Raw genomic sequence first — 20,107 nt, forward strand, 5'->3', positions numbered from 1 at the left:
TGCATTCTTATATGAAATATAAGTGTTCAAATCAATTTGAGGTTCCAGGTATAATACTGCAGGTCCTGATCCTACAGGTCTCCATTAATCTTTAAATGCCTCCTGTGACCGCAATTTTTTACTTAGATACTTCAAATTTTAAACTTAGGCTTTAATTACATGACTTCATGACACATATTAAAATTTTGTAAAAATCCGCCGCCGTTTTTCCGCCGAACGCTGGTTGCTAAGTACAGCTGCCGCCGCCAAAATTTATGTTTTGAGATTTCTAACATAAAATTTACATAAAAAACATATTCTAAAAAATTGTTCTTTAAGCCTAAAAAATAAGAAAATTACAACAGCTTGAAATTTTTAAGTAAATCACTTAACCTATTAGTAACATGAGCCATTATGTTTTTTTTTTTACTTCAATTGGGAGGGTGGTGTTACCCTCTCCCAAAAAAGCTAAAAACCTTCCCAAGATCATATAAAAGCTACCCTGTAAAGGAGAACTATATAGTTATATTTAGTACACACACACAGACAAACAGATATCCTTTTACTCAATTATAAGGATGAATTATAACGTCTTATAGTCTCAGCTAAATATTTCCAGCAAAGTGCAGAAAAAAACAAGGATGACAACATCCATAAAAGCGAAGCTCTGAAATGTAAGTACAACGAACATTAACACTTGTAGATTGTCAGAACTGAATTAGCAGAATATTAATGCATTAGTACAAACAATATTGTAAGTAAATTAGTGGCAAAACTGCATAAATAAATGATACTCACATTTTTGGGACTTGTTTATAGAGATGCTTCGCTTATTACATTGTACCTTGTTGTAATAGGAATCAGTTTTCAAAAAATCAGAAGAATCGGTTAATTTTAACATTTTAACAAAAATTTGTTGTCAAAAAAAGTTAAAAATTGACATGTTTAAAATGAACGTACAGACATTCTGGTATTAATTATAGAGTTGCTACGCTTTCTAAAGTGTACCTAACTACTACAGGAATCATCATGCAAAGTCTTGAATTGATAGGATAATTCTAACCTCTTTAAATTAACGAAAAGAGCTAACTGTGACGGACGGACGGACGGACGGACGTACGGAGTGACGGACCGATCCTAATTATAGAAAAGCTTCGCTTTAAAAATCACAAAACCTTTTATAGTGAAAAGTTTATTCATTAATACAATTTACAAAACAAACTATCCAACCGGGTTTTCTCTCCATTTAGATACAGAATACTTAAAGAATATGTTAATATCCCCTTAATTATCACTAAATTTTGTTTTAAAAATGACCTTTTGTCGACACAAAGGATGGTGAAGGACTGACAACTTAGCGACATGTTGTATTGTTAACATTATGAAATAAAAGTTATCGGACAAGAAGTCCCTAAAGAAATCCCCCAGCCTAAGAAATTACTTTTCAGCCCTTAGTTAGTTCAAAGCATTTTAAAAACTAATTTTCAAAAAAAATAAGGATTCTAAATGCTTCTTATCCGGGGGTTACGTGTCCTTAGTAATATTTGATATAACTCAGAGTGAAAACTCCAGTGATATGTATATTACTAAGGCCGGACGTCTAAGGTACCTATTTGTTGGCCCCTAAGAAAAGGAACCCCCAAAACAACCCCCATCTTTCCAGTATATCTAATAAAAATTATAAAAATCTTAAGCTTTAGACAATAAGACAGATAAACATCTGAGATAAATAGAATAAGTAGTAAGTCAAAATTTAAGCCAAAAATAATTTATTTTGTGAATAATTTTAAAAATAATGAAAAAATACAAAATAAATGTTTGATAAAAGTATTTTTGTCCATAATCATTTCCAGCATCCAGGCAAAGGTCATCAACATTCAATTCATTCATGCTGAAATAAAAGAAATTAAGCAACATAAGCATTTTATTCTGTTATGAAATAATTTTATTGCAATATTAAGACTAGAGTAGAGGGAATTCCTGACCCCATAAACAGGCAAAAATTAATAACATGCAAAGTCCAGACATGGGTAATAGAATTAGAATTTTGGTTGTCTGATGGGTGTTACTTCAATACTTCAATTAATCAAGGAGGGAGGGGACATTGGGTTGTTTATTAGACTTGTCCCCAATGTGTTATAATTAAATTTTCTTATTTGTTGGCTTTACAAGTTTAGGGACTTTTACTGAATTTTGATTGGTCGGTTCAATAATTTGACTGTTCTTAATGTTCAACCACTAATTGTAATCTGCAGAAGGAGTAATTTTGTGTATCATCAACATATCGACCATTGTCTTATCCCTTAAGATCCCTGTCATTTAATACCCTAAGACCTTTGGAAGAGGCAAAAAGGCCCAAAATCAAAGTGATTTTTTCGACAATTTGTAATAGTTTTGTCTGATAATAAAAGAAAAAAACTATAACTACAACTTTATGCTTAAAGTTTTTTAAAAGAAAAAGATTTTTTGCCCATAAATCATGTTTAAGTACACAATAAAAATATCTGTGATTACCTCGTATCTTACATACAGTATAGTATAGATATGAACAAGGAACATCAAACCAACCATAAGCGCTCATACCAGAATTTGCCTAAAAGTTTAAAAGATAAAATTTTTAATTATTGAAACATCAATAGCAAGTTCTATAGACTCATACTCAATCAAAATAGTATATAGTAAAATAATTCTTATAAGTTATAACAAATTTAATTATTCTATGTAAAAAAAGTCAAGAATTATTAATCAATGTTTTAGGAAGGATATTTGTTACTTTCCCAAAAATTGTTGTCAAATATGTATTGCCAAACTAAACCCCTTGTTTTTAAATCAATTGAAGATAAAGGGAATGGAGTCAAGGTGCAATTTTCTCTTCTTTAACCCTATGGTGCATCACCCAATACAACCTTACCTAACCTGACCTAAAGTAACAAAATAATAAAAACTACCCCCTATCCACTCTTATTTTTAATTTAGTTCAAAATAAGGGGGAGGGCCGGGGGGGGGGGGCAACAAGGCAATTCTAGAGAAAATGCGGGACTGTATTCCCCCACAGAATGATTGAATTAAGGTTTATTTCATCAATAGTACCTTAAATTATTTTTTCCAGGCAAGTAGACAGTTTAATTCTGTGTGGCTATCCTTATTAAATTAACCTATACTAACAAAACAACTTATGTAGGAATATAGACCTCGCCCCCTTATTTTCATATATAAATTCAATACATTTTTATAATAGTTTCTGTAAAATTATTTAAATTAACATAAAATTTTTTTACCAACAAACAGTTGAGATTAGTGAGGCGTGAAGGTCTACCAGGATTCCAATAGTCAGATATTACTAGATAATAAAATTTAACTTTAATTTATACAAATACTTTGAGGGATTAAATCTAAAATATCATTTGTATGAAATATAAGTAAAGATTAAGTTGACGGATAGTTAAATAAAAATAAGTTAATTTGTCTATTTAAGGATGTCTTCTAGTAAGTGTACATTAGATCTTTTCATGAAAATACACTTTTTCGAATTTTAGTCTTCTGCTAACCTAAAAAGTTACTTTAGGAGCCTAGAAATACATGTACAAAATTTCAGCTCTCTATCTCTACTGGCGACCTAGCGCCAGGCATGTAAAATATCAACAGATAACGGTAGCACGGCGGTTTTAACAATATCTCAGCAATGTGCAGGTTTTAAGCTCTTCTGCATATTTCAATTTAAACACATAAGGGCAAAGATATATTATCCCAAAAATCTTTTGTCAAAGTCTACTCTACACCTAGCGCCAGTCAGTTTTCTAAAATCATGCATTTTATACCTGTGAAAATAGAAATCGCCAGCGCTAGGTGTAGAGTAGACTTTGACAAAAGATTTTTGGGATATTATATCTTTTGCCTTATGTGTTTAAATTGAAATATGCAGAACACCTAAATTCATCTTCCAAGCCATTCTCTAGGCATTTTAATTTTTTTTATGAAATAACGGGATTTCAAAACTGCCCTTTGAAAAGGCCTAAAAAATATCTTTTTTTGTCACTTTTTTCACTGCTTATAGTTACAACTTATTGAGATATTATGCCCAGGTAAAAAAAATCGGCGACTCCAGCACCAAAACCGGCAAAAACTGGCAGTTAAACTTCTGTGCCCCTACTTGCCCCCCTCTTCGGTAAACAGTAGTTATCTCAAGAAGTAAAAGAGATATCACACAGAAAGAAAGCTTTTTAAATAAAACTGAACTAAGTAACTATTACACATTTAATTTTGGGACTTTCCTTCTAGGGGCTTGTGGAGCAAAAGACCCACCAAAACACTAATAATATGAATTCTGAGCTTATTTTTAAAGATATCAACCGGATTTTTTAAAAAATCTTTTGTTCCCATAATTGAACTCAGTAACATTTACAGATTTCATTTTGGGACTTTAATTCTAGGGGCCTGTTTAGCAAAAGACCCCAAAAAACTAAAAATATAAGTTCTGGACTTATTTTTAAAGATATCAACCTAATTTTTTTTTAGAAAACTTTTTTCACATAACCAAACTCAGCAACCTATACAGATTTCATTTTGGGACTATCCTTCCAGATGCTAGTGGAGCAAAAGACCCCCCAAAACACAAAAAATATGAGTTCTGAGCTTATTTTTAAAGATATCAACCTGATTTTTTAAAGAAAATTTTTAAAATAAAACTGAACTCAGTAATGATTACACATTTCATTTTGGGACTTTCCTTTGAGGGGCTTGTGGAGCAAAAGACCCCCCAAAACACAAAAAATATGAGTTCTGAGCTGATATTTAAAGATATCAAACTGATTTTTTTAAAGAAAACTTTTTTAACATAACCAAATTCAGCAGGGGCGTCCAAGCTTTTTTTTTTGGAGGGGGGTGTAAAATTTGCTTGGAGGGGGAGGGGGGGGTAAATCTGTTGTTAAACAAAATTTGCCCCCAGGGTAAATTTTTTTTTTTTTGGGGTGGGGGTAATTTAAATTTTATTAAATATTGATATTTTTTTGTTAGAGATTTTTTTTTGGGGGGGGTATTCAAAATAGTTTACCCCTCCTAAATGGTTGATATCTTTAAAAATAAGTCCAGAACTCATATTTTTAGTTTTTGGGGGTCTTTTTCCAAACAAGCCTCTAGAAGGAAAGTCCCAAAATTAAATCTGTAAATGTTACTGAGTTTGGTTATGTTAACAAAGTTTTCAAAAAAAAAATCAGGTTGATATCTTTAAAAATAAGCTCAGAACTCATATTTTTAGTTTTGGGGGTCTTTCGCCCAACTAGCCCCTAGAAGGAAAGTCATAAAATGAAATCTGTAAACATTACTGAGTTTCATAGACGTCCAAGAGGGGGGGTAAAGTGGGGATTACCCCCCCCCCCAAACGAATTTTGGGGTGCACCCCCCCCAAAAAAAAATGCTTGGACGCCCCTGCTGAGTTCGGTTATGTTAAAAAAGTTTCCTATAAAAAATTCAGATTGATATCTTTAAATATCAGCTCAGAAATCATACTTTTTGTGTTTTGGGGGGTCTTTTGCTCCACAAGCCCCTCAAAGGAAAGTCCCAAAATGAAATGTGTAATCATTACTGAGTTCAGTTTTATTTTAAGAATTTGGGGTAAATTTTTGGAAGGTAAACAAAATTTGCCCCGGCCAACAGGTTTCAGGGGGGGGGGGGTAATTACCCCAAGCAAATTTTACCCCGCCCCCCCAAAAAAAAAGCTTGGACGCCCCTGCTGAGTTTGGTTATGTTAAAAAAGTTTTCTTTAAAAAAATCAGTTTTATATCTTTAAATATCAGCTCAGAACTCATATTTTTTGTGTTTTAGAGGGTCATTTGCTCCTTAAGCCCCTCAAAAAAAAAGTTCAAAATGAAATGTGTAATCATTACTGAGTTCAGTTTTATCTAAAAAAAATTCTTTAAAAAAATCAGGTTGATATCTTTAAAAATAAGCTCAGAACTCATATTTTTTTGTGTTTTGGGGGGTCTTTTGCTCCACTAGCACCTGGAAGGAAAGTCCCAAAATGAAATCTGTATAGGTTGCTGAGTTTGGTTATGTAAAAAAAGTTTTCTCAAAAATAATTAGGTTGATATTTTTAAAAATAAGTCCAGAACTCACAATTTTAGTTTTTGGGGGTCTTTTGCCAAACAAGCCCCTAGAAGGAAAGTCCCAAAATGAAATCTGTAAATGTTACTGAGTTCAATTTTGGTAACAAAAGATTTTTAAAAAATCAGGTTGATATCTTTAAAATAAGCTCAGAACTCATATTATTAGTGTTTTGGTGGGTCTTTTGCTCCACAAGCGCCTAGAAGGAAAGTCCCAAAATTAAATGTGTAATGGTTACTTAGTTCAGTTTTATTTAAAAAGCTTTCTTACTCTGTGTTGATATCTCTTTTACTTCTTGAGATAACTACTGTTTACCGAAGAGGGGGGCAAGTAGGGGCACAGAAGTTTAACTGCCAGTTTTTGCCGGTTTTGGTGCTGGAGGCGCCGATTTCTTTTACCTGGGCATAATATCTTAATAAGTTGTAACTATAAGCAGTGAAAAAAGTGACAAAAAAAGATATTTTTAGGCCTTTTCAAAGGGCAGTTTTGAAATCCCGTTATTTCATAAAAAAAATTAAAATGCCTAGAGAATGGCTTGGAAGATGAATTTAGGTGTTCTGCATATTTCAATTTAAACACATAAGGCCAAAGATATAATATCCCAAAAATCTTTTGTCAAAGTCTACTCTACACCTAGCGCTGGCGATTTCTATTTTCACAGGTATAAAATGCATGATTTTAGAAAACTGACTGGCGCTAGGTGTAGAGTAGACTTTGACAAAAGATTTTTGGGATAATATATCTTTGCCCTTATGTGTTTAAATTGAAATATGCAGAAGAGCTTAAAACCTGCACATTGCTGAGATATTGTTAAAACCGCCGTGCTACCGTTATCTGTTGATATTTTACATGCCTGGCGCTAGGTCGCCAGTAGAGATAGAGAGCTGAAATTTTGTACATGAATTTCTAGGCTCCTAAAGTAACTTTTTAGGTTAGCAGAAGACTAAAATTCGAAAAAGAGTATTTTCATGAAAAGATCTAGTGTACATGATCACTTAGATCTTTCAGGAAGTATTCCTAATTAGAAAGGTTTTAGGTTAATTGATACGGCCCCCCCAATGAAAATATTAAATATATTCCTTATTGCCATTTACAGAATGATAATACCTGGAGATCCATCTGTCCACACCCAAGTTCCCTCTACATCTTCGTCTCTGCCACCTAGCCATACTAATACAACTCCATTTGCTTGTAAAAGACCTAAATAATAATACAACAATGTATATAGACATATTGATATTAATCAAGTATTAATGCAAAATTTTCAATAATTAGAGTAAGTCTTAATGTACATAACAAATAGATCTTTCAAAAATGGTGGGTAATTGGGATCTTACTTAAAGCAGCTGGCCTAAAACTAGCTTCACCCTCCCCATTTTTCCTTTGCATATTTACAGGATATTTCTGGCTACTATCTTTAAAAAATGATTAAAGCTATTTCATAATCCGGCTACTAGTCAACAAAATAATTCCTAAGCTTATATTGAAATTAAATAATTTTTTTTTGTTTATAAATCTTTGGAGACTCGACAAAGTGGCTGAAAAATGTGTGATGTAATGAAAGAGAGAAGTAGGAAACGAAACCCTTCCAAAAGGGATAGATGTGTTGACCTCACACGGCTCATTTTTTCTGCCATTTTGTTGAGTCTCAGGTATTAGTACTAAACTTTTCATGAGAACTCATAAATCTTATAGCCATTTTTGTACATTTGGTGTTTGGTCAATCTTTGCATATGATAAAATATTTTTGTTCTTTAATAGAAAAAAATGATACCCTCCTCATATCTTTTAGGATTAGAGAATAATCCAGTCTATTTTAGTCAGTAAAAAATTATTTTATGATTTTACCTTTTACAACATCCCATTCCTTTCTTGATTTGATTGAAGCCAAATCACCACCTTCTGTAATACATTGTGTTCTAGCCCCATACCAGTTTCTTAGTGAATCCTTCAACACTTTATATTTGTAGCAATATCCTAGATTATACAAAATTGAAAAATAATTATTTTATATTTAGAACAGTTAGGAGGTTGAAATCATTTTTATGAAAGCAGAAATATAATCTATGGTTAAGGTTTTGACCCTCTAAAAAAAGTAATTTAAGATTCCCTTTTACACCCTCTTGGTAATGATAGCATCATGGCCAATATGATTTTTGTAAGCAACCATTCCATTTTGGCCTCTCTTGTTAATGATATTATTAAGCCTGATATGATATTTGTAATGTGCAATTCCACGAAACTGGAATGATGTTTTAGTCTTTTAATATTGACATAATTGAGATCATACATTATACCATTTTTAAATTATGTTAATCAGTAATAATGCATAAAATTAGATATTTTTTTTTAAATTAAAAAATAAATATTATATACTATTTCTATTATGTCGATATAAATAAGGAAATCAATATTTATAAATATGAAAGTATGTGAGCATCAATAATAAAAATGATTTCACCCTCCCAACTCTAGAAGCACAAAGTTTAGTAAACGCATCTTAAATGGTTTTAAAAATCATATATTCTTTTGAATAGGTTTAACAGTCAGCGGTCGGCAGGAAAATGGCAGCAGATCTTTATGAAATTTTAATACATTATGTATACATGTAAGAAAAGCTTAAACTGTTTTTAACCTATTTTTGAATGGGGGGTCAAAAATATACTAGGACACCTATAGAATCAGACTGCAGAGCCCAAATTTGAATTAAGTCCCCAATAAACTTTTTTGGGGGGATTTAAAAATTAATTTTTAGTGTTGCTGTAATCATTTTAACCGAAGCAAAAGCTCTTTTTTTACTTCGGGTAATATTGTGGCTTACAGAACATTTTTATATAATTCACTTTATATTGAAACAATAAAAAACATTACTCTGTTCATTGGAAATAATTTTTTTTTCCAAAACAATTAATTTCATTGAAAAATCTAACATTTACAATAAAACAAATAATTCTGAAATCTAACCAATAAGAAGTCTTGTTTTATATAATTCTTTACAATTCAAAAAAAGAGTGTTTTCACAAAGTGACGTATTTCCAATGTAGTTAAAATTTTTGATTTAATTAAAATGAAAAGAATGAAAACCATACACATAAAAGATACATACTTTTTAAAATTATTTTAAAAGATAAGTTTGAATAATCTTATTTTATAACACATTTGTATATGTGACAAATTAAATTTGTTGTATTGCATAAACATTTGTTGTCATTTAACCCTTTACAGCCATTTTTTATGTTTTTAAAATAAGTGAGAGAACACAAACATGTTAATGTTAACTTTTTAGTGAATTTTTATAGTAAAATCATAAGGCCTAATTTTACTCTATACCAGAATACAATATATATGAAGAAAAACACTCTAAAAGCTACGAATTTTACCCAAATAAAAAAAAGACCTTTTGCTTCAGTCAAAATGATCACGGCAACAGTAAAAATTATTTAAATCCCCCCAAAAAAGTTTATTGGGGACTTAATTCAAATTTAGGCTCTGCAGTCTCATTCTACTGGTGTCATAGTATATTTTTTATATACGTTTTGAAAATAGGTTAAAAACAGTTTAACTTTAAAATTTTAAGTCTCAAAGTAAAGAATTGTGGAGACAATTTTAAAGATTTCTGGAGACATTTTTTACATTTTTGTTATCAATTTTGCTTATTGACAACTGAAAAAAGTTGCAATCAAGGTTTAAAAATGTTGGACCAAATGACAAAAAAGATAATTCTCAGCTTATTTTAGTGCAACTAACATAACAGGCAATCAGAACAAGTATAGAATAATGTATTATGGAAACACAACTAAGGGGGCCCTCAAATGGTTTTAGAAAGATGTAGTATAAGTAATGGACAGATAAATTCAGTATAATTTTTGATGACAATGTTGTGTCTAAGTGCCTCAATAAAATGATCCTTAGAACAGAAAGAAAATGGTGGATGTAACATTTAATTGTAGTTAATATTTTAATTTTAAAGTTAATTTATGGATAAAAAATTTACCTGTGTTTATGTCATAAAAGTTTCCATTTTTACTACATTGACCTAAAAACAAATATCAATAAAGGAAATTTTATTCTTACTTTTAATTTTGAAGTTATATTTTAAAATACACTTATTGAGCTTAGTAATATTTCTAAATAAAAACTCACATATTCAGATACTATAAGTACAATAACAAAAAAATAAAATTTCTTTATTTTTTAAAATTCCAAACTTAAATTTATCTTTATCCTTCTTGAAATTATTGTTCTTTCTACCTTGTGCAGGGAAAGTTGTAGGGGGTGAAAAGGATTTAAAGTGGTGGGGCAAGTAGTCAAAAATGTTTTAAGTTTCCTTGAGACCTGGATGATCAGGACCTGAAAGATCATACCTGGTATTGTTGGACAAGTAGTCACAGGTGGGCAAGTAGGCGCTGGTGGACATGTTTTTGTAGTTGGACAGGTAATCACAGGTGGGCAAGTTGGTGCTGGAGGGCATGTTGTTGTTGATGGAAAAGTAATCACAGGTGGGCAAGTTGGTGCTGGTGGGCATGTTGTTGTAGATGGAATGGTATTCACAGGTGGGCAAGTTGGGCATGATGGGCGTGTTGTTGTAGATGGAGAGGTAGTTACAGGTGGGCAAGTTGGGCATGATGGGCATGTTGTTGTAGTTGGAGAGGTAGTCACAGGTGGACAAGTTGGTGCTGGAGAAGTAATCAAAGGCATGGCTAAATGACATACAAAGTTAGATTTCCAGACATGAGGTAATGGATTAGAGTGTCAGTTACTTTAACAAACACTTCAGATTGTTTTTACAAAAATATAATTTAGTAAGAATCTAAAATGGCCGAAGTGAAAAGACTTTTTGACAGTTAATGCGTTTGCTCCAATAAATCTTAAATGATATATCTAATATAAAAAAAAAAAATTTATATTGTTACTATATGTTAATTGTTTTTTCTAAAGGGAAATATTTTCTTTGCCAATAATTCATTTTTAGAACAGAATTTAAGTATCTGGAATTACCTGGTATCTTACACACAGCCCAACGGTGATCAGAGCAAATTGAGTCATACCACCTCCAGCTATAACCAAAATATGTCTAAAGGTTAATACATTAATTATTAATATCAATATAATATTAATTAATCATATTCTTGCATTATTGACACATTATGAAAAAGTTTTTATAGACTCATCATCAATGAAAATAGTTAATAGTAAAATATTCTATTTCAAAAACCAAAAAATGTGAATTAATGTTTAAGGAAGGATATTTGTTTGTTTTCCAAAAAGTGTGTGTGTGTAAAACGCTAAACCATTAAAAGCTATTAAGAGGCCATGAAGGAGCTATAGCAAAGCCTCTTATCAATATGAACGCCCCTTAATAGGGGCTTTCACATCGCTCCATATGATAAGAGGCTATGCTATAGCTTCTTGAAGGGGCTATAGAAAATCATTGCCCCATATGAAGCGAAAGGGACTACACCTCAATGTTCTTCAATGCCATAATCTTAGGCTGCATTACCCAATATAACTTGACATGAAGTAACAAACAAACAAATAAAAACATACCCCCTCTTATTTCTAATTTATCTCAAAATAAGGGAAAAGGGAGGGGTGCTCATAAACACACTTAGAGGAGAAATGTCAGATATTTACTCCCCAACTGAAACTTTACCTCCAATGATGATTATATTAGGTCTATTTTCTTATAAAAAACCTTAAATCCTTGATTCTGTTTGGCTATACATATGTATTTATTTAACCTTACCTAACCATGCCAAAACAACTAATACTATAACATGTGCTTATATAGACCTAACCACCTTATTTTCATATGTAAACCCTAGGAGGATATTTGTGTGGTCCATTCAGTTATAAGAAATACTGTAAGATACCATTCAATATTAGTTTTTGTAAAAGTGTCAAGTTTATCTTCAAATTGTTTACCAATATACAGTTTCTAGTAGAGTCACTTGAATAAGGTCTACCAGTTAGCCAGTCAGAGAATGTTACTAAATAATAAAAATTTAATTTAAATGGTACTTATAATGGTACTTATATTTCCAAAATCTAGAGTTTATGACAATTCTATTGGTTTACATAACATTTTTTACTATTAATACAAGCTGCACAATTTGAATTTTAAAAATGTACGCATTTTTTCCACAACCTTTAAATTAGTAAATCTTTAAAATTAAGGCCTTTGGAAAAACTGGTTTTTAAGGCATAATTTATTGAAAAATCATTTTTAAATATTTGTAACATAAATTTCCCAGAATAGGTTTTCCAAATATATAAAGCATTTTATATAATTGTTTAATTTTCTGTGCATAATTAATTTAAAAAAAAACGCATTTCTCTTGAAACACCCTGTATTTAAGGCAAACTTATATTGCCCCCCATTGGAGATATGAACAAAGATATATAATGGTATAAGTGTAGAAGGTTAAAAAATATTTTGATTTAAAGTAATATAAATTAACCTTCTTTAAATATATCCATTTCTATCTTAGAAATATACTACCTGGAGTACCATCTGTCCACACCCAAGTTCCCTCTAAATCTGCATCACTGCCGCCAAGCCATACACGATGATGATCATTTTTATTTTCTTCTAATAAATCTAAATAGAAATAAATATATATATATATATATATATATAAACTGGTGGCTACACACCTAGAGGCTTCTAGTGGCACTTTAAATGTTTTTTTAATCATTCCAAATATCTAATTTGAGAAATAATTTGTCAATGTTGCATTCAAGTCTTTATGCAAAAGTGAGAATGTTTTGAAATCTTTTTTTATTTTTTATTATTTCTCTTGGGAGGGTGGTGGTACCCTCCCCAAAAATAGTTAAAAACCTTCCCCGGTCCTATGAGAAGCTCCCCTGTTAAGGAAAACCCGATGGTTTCAGCAGTTAGTGAGATACAAACAGATAGACAAATAGACATTCTGTTACTTTATCAAAAAGATGATTACGTAATGATAATTTTCCTATTCAGTTAATTTTTGGAATTTCATTTTTGGTTTTTGTTCAGACATTAAGATTCTGCTTTTTAAATTCTGACATTTTGAATAAAATTTTGTATGTTTTTACTTTGATAAAACTTGTACTCTATAGTTTGTGTATCTAACTTAATTTGTTGTTGGGCATGTTCTACAAAATTTCTCTATAAAAGAGTTGAATAAGTTTAAATTATAGCATAATTAGATATTATTGTCTTGTTTTAATTGCTATTCTAGTTTTTTTTATCATTGTTTGAGGTTTGGCATGAATTAAAAATATATGAAAATAATCTTTGTAAAAATTTTCACCAACCTTTCACAAATTGCCATTCCTCTTTTGAATTTATTCTTGTCATGTCTCCTCCAGCTTCTTGGCATAGTGCTTTACTATCAATCCAGTTTTGTCTTGTATCTGTTATTTTGTATTTGTAACACGTTCCTATACAAAGATTAATTGGTTGTATGAATTAACTTGCTTATCCATACACTCCACATTTATAGATAAATAGCCTTATATGAGAATTAGTTGTTTTTATAATTTATGATCAGAAGTCACAGCGGCTTTAAGTGGAAAGTTATGCTAAATTCAAATATGCTGTTCTATATTAATAACTAGCGGCTTCGCCCCTAGCCTCTAGGGGCTTTTTTCCCCATGAGGTAATTTAAAAAAAAATTAAGAAATTAAAAAATTTTGGTGCTCCTGCACAAATATCTATGTGAAGTAGTTTCCCCAGAATTTTTAGGTATATACCTTAAAGAGACGAATCAGTGGTTACCAAGATCTTAAGCTTTAGACGGATGGACGGACGGACAGCCATCAAGCTACTTTGTATTATATGTTACTTATATGAATTTAACTAAATTAGGTTATTTTTAGGTTTTAGATAATTCATTCAACCCCCTTAAGTTATCATTACAAAAAAATAAAATTAATTACTATCTATATATTCATAAATATGATGGTTTTACTGACAATTTTGTCAGGGAGGAAGGGAGGGGACAATGGATCGAATATTCATATTTTAGGAATCTCAGACTTTGGGGACTGGCTTAAAGGGAATGTGCATGAATTAAGCAGTTTCTGACTGACTTTGGGGACTAAAATATGAATGACGTCATGAGAAATCACGTAACATGACGGGGCATTCTAATACAGACTAGCGCAATAATATAAACAATAAACAAACAGACAGAAAACTTTTACTTTAATTATTTTAAAATCATAATGATTAATCAGAAACAAAAAAGAAATAAATAATTCTGGAATATCTGTTTGGAGTTATAATTATGGAAATTATTTTTCTTTCGTAAATTGAATCATTTTAATACGTTTGTTTTCTTTAATCCTTGTTTAATATACACACACGCAAACACACGTACGTCTTCATTTTGTGAAAAGTTATTTTATTGACAAGATTATATAATGTAATATTTGTATAGATAGTGATACGTTTTTTTATAAGTAAATATAGTTCTCCATTTTACGAGAGCTTTGCATCCCAAGATTATTTTAGTCTATTGATGATTTTAGAATATTTTTTTTTCAAATTTAAGTCTTGGGATATTTTTAGGATATTATTCTGCTCTGTAAATGTTTTTATTTTATATGACTCATTTCTTATACAAATTTCAGAATTACAAAATGATGCTATATTATTATTCAAAGATACATTTATTCTTAAAATGTACTTTCTTGTTGGTTGATATTTGAAAAAGATCTGTAGGTACAACGTTATATCTGGTTTACATTACAGTAATAATCTTCACAAAAATTAACAATTATCAAAAGCGAAGCTTTTCTATAATTAGGGTTGGTCCGTACGTACGTCTGTAATGGTTAGCTTTTTTTTGTTAATTTAGGCACGTTAGAATTGTCGTATCAATTTCAAACTTTGAATTATGATGCTGCAGTAGTTAGGTAGGATTTAGAGAGTCTAGATTCCTATTACAATGAGGTACAATATTATAAGCGAAGCATATCTATAATAAAATGTCAGTATGTCCTTAAACAGTTTTCTGTATTTAAGAAGTTTAACAACAAATTTACATACAATTTTGTCAAAACTTATACATTTATATTTTGCATATTCAGTTCTAACACTCTACAAAAGTTAATGTTTGTCTGTCATACCGTTTTAGAGCTTTGCTTTTATGGGTGCTGTCACCCTTGTTTTTTTATGTGTAATAATTTTAGAAAATTTACTTACCTACTAATAGTGGTCTCGTTAATTTTTAAAAATGAACTTTGGATGTTTATCTGTCTGTTTGTGTGTGTCTTTGTGTAGGAAAGGGTCTCATTAATCTCTGAACTGATATGGTTCTCCTTTCAGCAAAGCATCTCATAGGTCCAGTATTGACAAATTAACTTTTTTCCTTTAAGTTAAGCTGTTAGAAGAAATAAATTTAATAAATGTTTATAAAACTTTATTTTTTTCAGAAGAATAACAAAATTAGCTTTCCCGAAAGATGAAGTTATTGATATGATGCGAACGTGGGATTTCAAATTAAGGATCACTGAGGGTATCTGCTGCGTGTAGGGGCAGTCTGTGGTTTGAAAAGGAAATTCTTGAAAACATTCCTCTTTTGATAAAGAGATAATTACCAAATCTATAACTGCTCGAACATATACTAGGTCCATTTACATGAATTTTTTTTTATTTAATTTATTTAGATGGGGGTTAATTAGAAGTTTATTTTATTTTTTTTCATTTCTTTTATCTGATACTTACCATAACATGTACTTTATTAAGATTTTATCAATGAAAAGTAATTTTGTGTAACTGGACCAAATATTATTTAGAATTAGAACCTTAAATCTGAATACAAAACTATTAAGAAATGAAATCTTAATATTAGAAGCTGCAAGCAGTTTTGTAAAAATTATACTTGAGACATTCTATTTTGCAACTTTTTTATTTATGAAACTTTTATACCTAGTGTGTGTAAGGTACGTCTTACAATACTTTAAACAGACAAAGGGGGAGGTAAATTACTGAATTTTAGCACAACCTACTTCCCTCTTCTTATGTTTTTAAAAGTAGATATAATGTTTATTTTTCTAAAAGACAACTGACAAATAACATTTAAACATTTATTGAGCTTCACAAGTTATTTACTTACCAGTTCTATTGTGATATGATATATTATGTATATTATTTTGTTGTAATTTTAATCATTTTTAATACAATTGTTTCATCTAATTCTTGTTTATTATTTATGATGATTTAGAAACCATAGAAACTCGATAGTTGCCAGAAAATCCGTACGTCAATTTATAACATGCTCATACTTATATAGTAGCTGCGCTAATATCCTATAAAAAGTAGTAAGTTTGTTTGTATATAGCTGAAGAATTTTGTGACTGATCCGATTTAGTTCTACATTTTAGGAAAGATTCATAAAGGTCATGGAATGCTTTTAGGTTGTTTTTTTATCATTAAAATCTTAAGATGATTTTACGCTATTTTTCTACCCTAGAAACTAAAATTAATATTTTTTAGTAAATGAATTGCTACTCATTTTTTGATTTTGATAACCAAAGGCTTTTAGTAAAATATTGTTTTGGGGATGGTGCATTTGAATTAAAATTTATTAAAAAATAAATAAATTTCCAATAAAAGTTGCACTATACGAAATACTCACTTTATCTGGAAAAATCTGGTTTTTCGACCTTAAAGTGTCACAACCATAAAATTGAATTAATTGCCCATTGTCCTCTCCCTTCCTCCCTGCAATTTTGTTGATTTTTACCCCAAGCATTTTTTACTAAGACAATGAAATGATTGTTTTAAAATGGTTTTAAAGTTATGGCCAAATACAAGAAATGTTATGATCACACATATTAAAAACTAACAGACTTATATCTTATTGTTTAACAATCAACAATAAAAATATTTTATATTGGATATCTGTAATATTTTTTTAATCCAATGATACCTCTGCCATTTTCTTCATTTTCTAATGATCATTTTATTGAGGCAGACTGACACAGCAATTATGACAACAAATATACTGAATTCAACTGTGCATTACTAATACTACTTCTCTCTAAACCCCTTTGAGCTGTTTTACCAAAATATATTGCTCTACACTTTTTAGTTTTCATTAGGCAAAATTAAACAACAGTATAAAAGTAGAAATTTAACTTTGTTTTAGAAATATAAATTTTAATAACTCTATCTGTATTAAAACATATTTAAAAGTTTGTTTAACACAAAATCATATGAAAGCACTGTATCAACTTTAAAAATTGAGGTTTTATAGCACAAATTATGCAAAATTTTGTCATGATTGTAAACTTATTTTAACAAACTCTTAAAAATTGCTTTTAAATCACTTTAAGTAAAATAACAATTATTTACCAAAGAGGAAAATGAAAATATAAACAAAATTAGTTTACCTGTGTTTACATCAAAATATCCATTACTGCAATCAACTGAAATAATATCATAATAATAAAACCATGAACGCTCAACCCACGCGTTTTTATCCCTCATTTTATTTGGTATTTAGTAATAAAAACTATGGGAAATTTTGTAACTCTTTCACCAATTAAAATAGGGTTAAGATCTCAAGTTTCTTTAAAGTCATTTTTTGTAGATAAGATAGAGAGCTGTGACTTAATGAATTTTTAAGTTTAGTAATTGTACGTTGGCAAGAGTTGATTTTATAAGGATATCTGGTCTGTGTTGGTCAATGTGTCCGGTCAAAGTCGGTTAGGTGGCACCAAAATTATAAAAAATTATAAATAAATCTTAATTTCTACATTATGACTTTTATGTATAAGATAGAGACCTTAAGCTTTTTTAGTGAATACTTAGATATCAATGAACATTTGAGAAAAGTGGTTGTACGACTGTTTAACCATTTGCTTGCTCACTGTCTGATTTTATGACCAATTTTCTGTCCAGCTTTTACAATAGATATATAACATATGAATATCCTGTCTTCTATTACAGCTAGAGAGTTAAATTGATGTTTGGTGAATCCTTGAGCAATAAGGAACTTCCATGATTAGGAAGGTCATGGCTGTTTGACTGCTCCTTAAACGATTTATGACTAATTTTTTTATTTCATACCTGAAATTCTATATCCTATTATTTAAAGTAGTAAGAGTTTTTGTCTGTCCCAAAGGATCTTGCTAACCACTAAGCTGATATTGTTCTCCTTTACAGCGAAGCTTCTTATAGGTCCTGGGAAGGGTTTAAACTAATTTAAAATGTGATGAGGTCAACTTTCCCCTTATATCTTAAGTGTCCCTAAATACTTCTAGGGGTACTTAACAGCTGAAAAGCGGTAGGGAAGTAGTCTGACAGCCATGACTAGAAAAATACATTTTCTCTAAACCCTACCCCTCTTACTTATAATGTGTTGGAGCCATTAGTCAAAAATATTTAACATTTCCTTGAGACCTGGATGATCAGGACCTGCAAGATCATACCTGGTATTGTGGTTGGGCTAGTAGCCACAGGAGGGCAAGTTGGCGCTGGTGGGCATGTTGTTGTAGATAGAGAGGTAGTCACAGGTGGGCAAGTTGGTGCTGGAGGACATGTTGTAGTTGGACAGGTAATCACAGGTGGACAAGTTGGTGCTGGTGGGCATGTTGTTGTAGATGAAAAAGTAATCACAGGTGGGCAAGTTGGCACTGGTGGACATGTTGTAGTTGGAGAAGTAGTCAAAGATATGACTAAATGACATACAAAGTCAGATTTGCACACAAGGCATAATGGATTAGAGTGTCTGTTACTTTATTAAACACTTAACATCTTTTTACAAAAATATGATTTAGTAAGAATCTAAAATGGCCGAAGTGAAAAGACTTTTTGACAGTTAATGCGTTTGCTCCAATAAATCTTAAATGATATATCTAATAATGAAAAAAAAATGTTTTATATTGTTACTTTATGTTAACCCATTAGTGCCGAGCGCCACTTTTATGGGCCGATCAGGCTGAAAATATCAGGGAAGCTTTGTAATGGTAAAAACGGAAAACATATTTTTTTGTTTTGCTCTAGTGACGTGCACAGGAAAGTTGCAAAAAAACCCGGTTCGGCATGGCCATAAATGCACAACGGGTATTTTGACCCGTTTTAGGTGGTTTCCGCCGGCATTAAAACCCAGTTTTGTAGTAAAAACCCGGTTATTTCGACCAAAAATTGAAAAATGTAATTTTTGAAAGCCCAAAGTGAGATGAACACTTTTTAGAACTTTGATACGATCCGTAATTGAAAACTACACAACCTCATGTAATCTATAGAGCTACAAGTAATATACAAAGCGATTTATTTCAAATTTAGTGTTTCGGGTATAGGTACCACCCTTTTCGGTTAAAAAAACCCGTTTCTCGAAGTTTTAAAAGACATACACTACAAAAAAAGAACATATAAAATTTGGATGTTACATATCAGAAAACGAGCATAATACTATTGGGTGACACCTATAGAGATTACTTGGGTTATTAGGTGGCTCAAACCCTTACTAATGAAGTAAACTGTTATTTTTATTGGTTGAAAAGTTAAAACCGGGTAATAAAAACCGAAACCGAGCCTGGTTTTAAAACTGTTAGGTATTTATGGCCAAGCCGAACCAGGTCATAATAGGGTGTAAAAAAATGATAAAAAAATCATATAAAAAATAATAATTTGAATAAAACGAATTCAAAAATAGATGTACTTGTCAATAAACATTAGATTTCACGAAAAAAAATCAGCAACTTTACGATAAAAACAAAAAAGTTAGAAGGGGTATTTTGAATTTTCATGATTTTCAAATTTGGTTGAGCTATACCGGCAAACGGAAGTAAGCTAAACTGCCTGCTCCAGGGGGAAATGAAAGCCAGGGTAGTAGAGGGGGGATTCATACTGAGAATGATGCAATTATGAAGCTGGAAAACGTTTTTTTTTACATTTTCTGGAACTGGGTTTTAATACCTGGTTCGTCACTAATGGGTTAATTATTTTTTTTTAAGGGAAATATTTTCTTTGCCTATAATTCATGTTTAGTACAGAATTTAAGTATCTGGAATTACCTGATATCTTACACAC

At 30.8% G+C, this 20,107-nt stretch overlaps 1 protein-coding gene and 2 long non-coding RNA genes across 3 annotated transcripts in view; 1 reads left to right on the forward strand and 2 right to left on the reverse strand.

Annotated features, from left to right (window-relative positions):
- Positions 1 to 1,467: 1,467 nt before the first annotated feature.
- The window catches only part of LOC145307152 (uncharacterized), a 31,481-nt gene continuing 12,841 nt past the window's right edge, over positions 1,468 to 20,107 (reverse strand). The window contains exon 2 of the long non-coding RNA XR_013875319.1: positions 1,468 to 1,870. This is a non-coding gene — a long non-coding RNA (uncharacterized LOC145307152). The remainder of the gene's footprint in view (positions 1,871 to 20,107) is intronic.
- LOC145307504 (uncharacterized) lies at positions 1,904 to 18,733 on the reverse strand. Its single transcript, XM_080149959.1, has 13 exons — positions 18,505 to 18,733; positions 17,464 to 17,499; positions 13,378 to 13,503; positions 12,581 to 12,679; positions 12,004 to 12,068; positions 11,077 to 11,152; positions 10,443 to 10,778; positions 10,073 to 10,114; positions 7,927 to 8,055; positions 7,186 to 7,278; positions 3,258 to 3,319; positions 2,494 to 2,572; positions 1,904 to 1,908 (listed from the first exon to the last, which is right to left on the reverse strand). Exons 3-13 carry the CDS (start codon positions 13,418 to 13,420, stop codon positions 1,904 to 1,906), a joined length of 1,029 nt encoding a protein of 342 aa, XP_080006085.1. The 5' UTR covers positions 13,421 to 13,503; positions 17,464 to 17,499; positions 18,505 to 18,733.
- On the forward strand, positions 14,190 to 16,264 carry LOC145307233 (uncharacterized). Its single transcript, XR_013875358.1, has 2 exons — positions 14,190 to 14,788; positions 15,502 to 16,264. It is a non-coding gene; the product is annotated as an uncharacterized LOC145307233 (long non-coding RNA).

Source organism: Acartia tonsa, chromosome 15 (assembly GCF_053477335.1).
Source record: "Acartia tonsa isolate MP-2025a chromosome 15, ASM5347733v1, whole genome shotgun sequence".
In the NCBI taxonomy this organism is placed as follows: Eukaryota; Metazoa; Arthropoda; class Copepoda; order Calanoida; family Acartiidae; genus Acartia; species Acartia tonsa.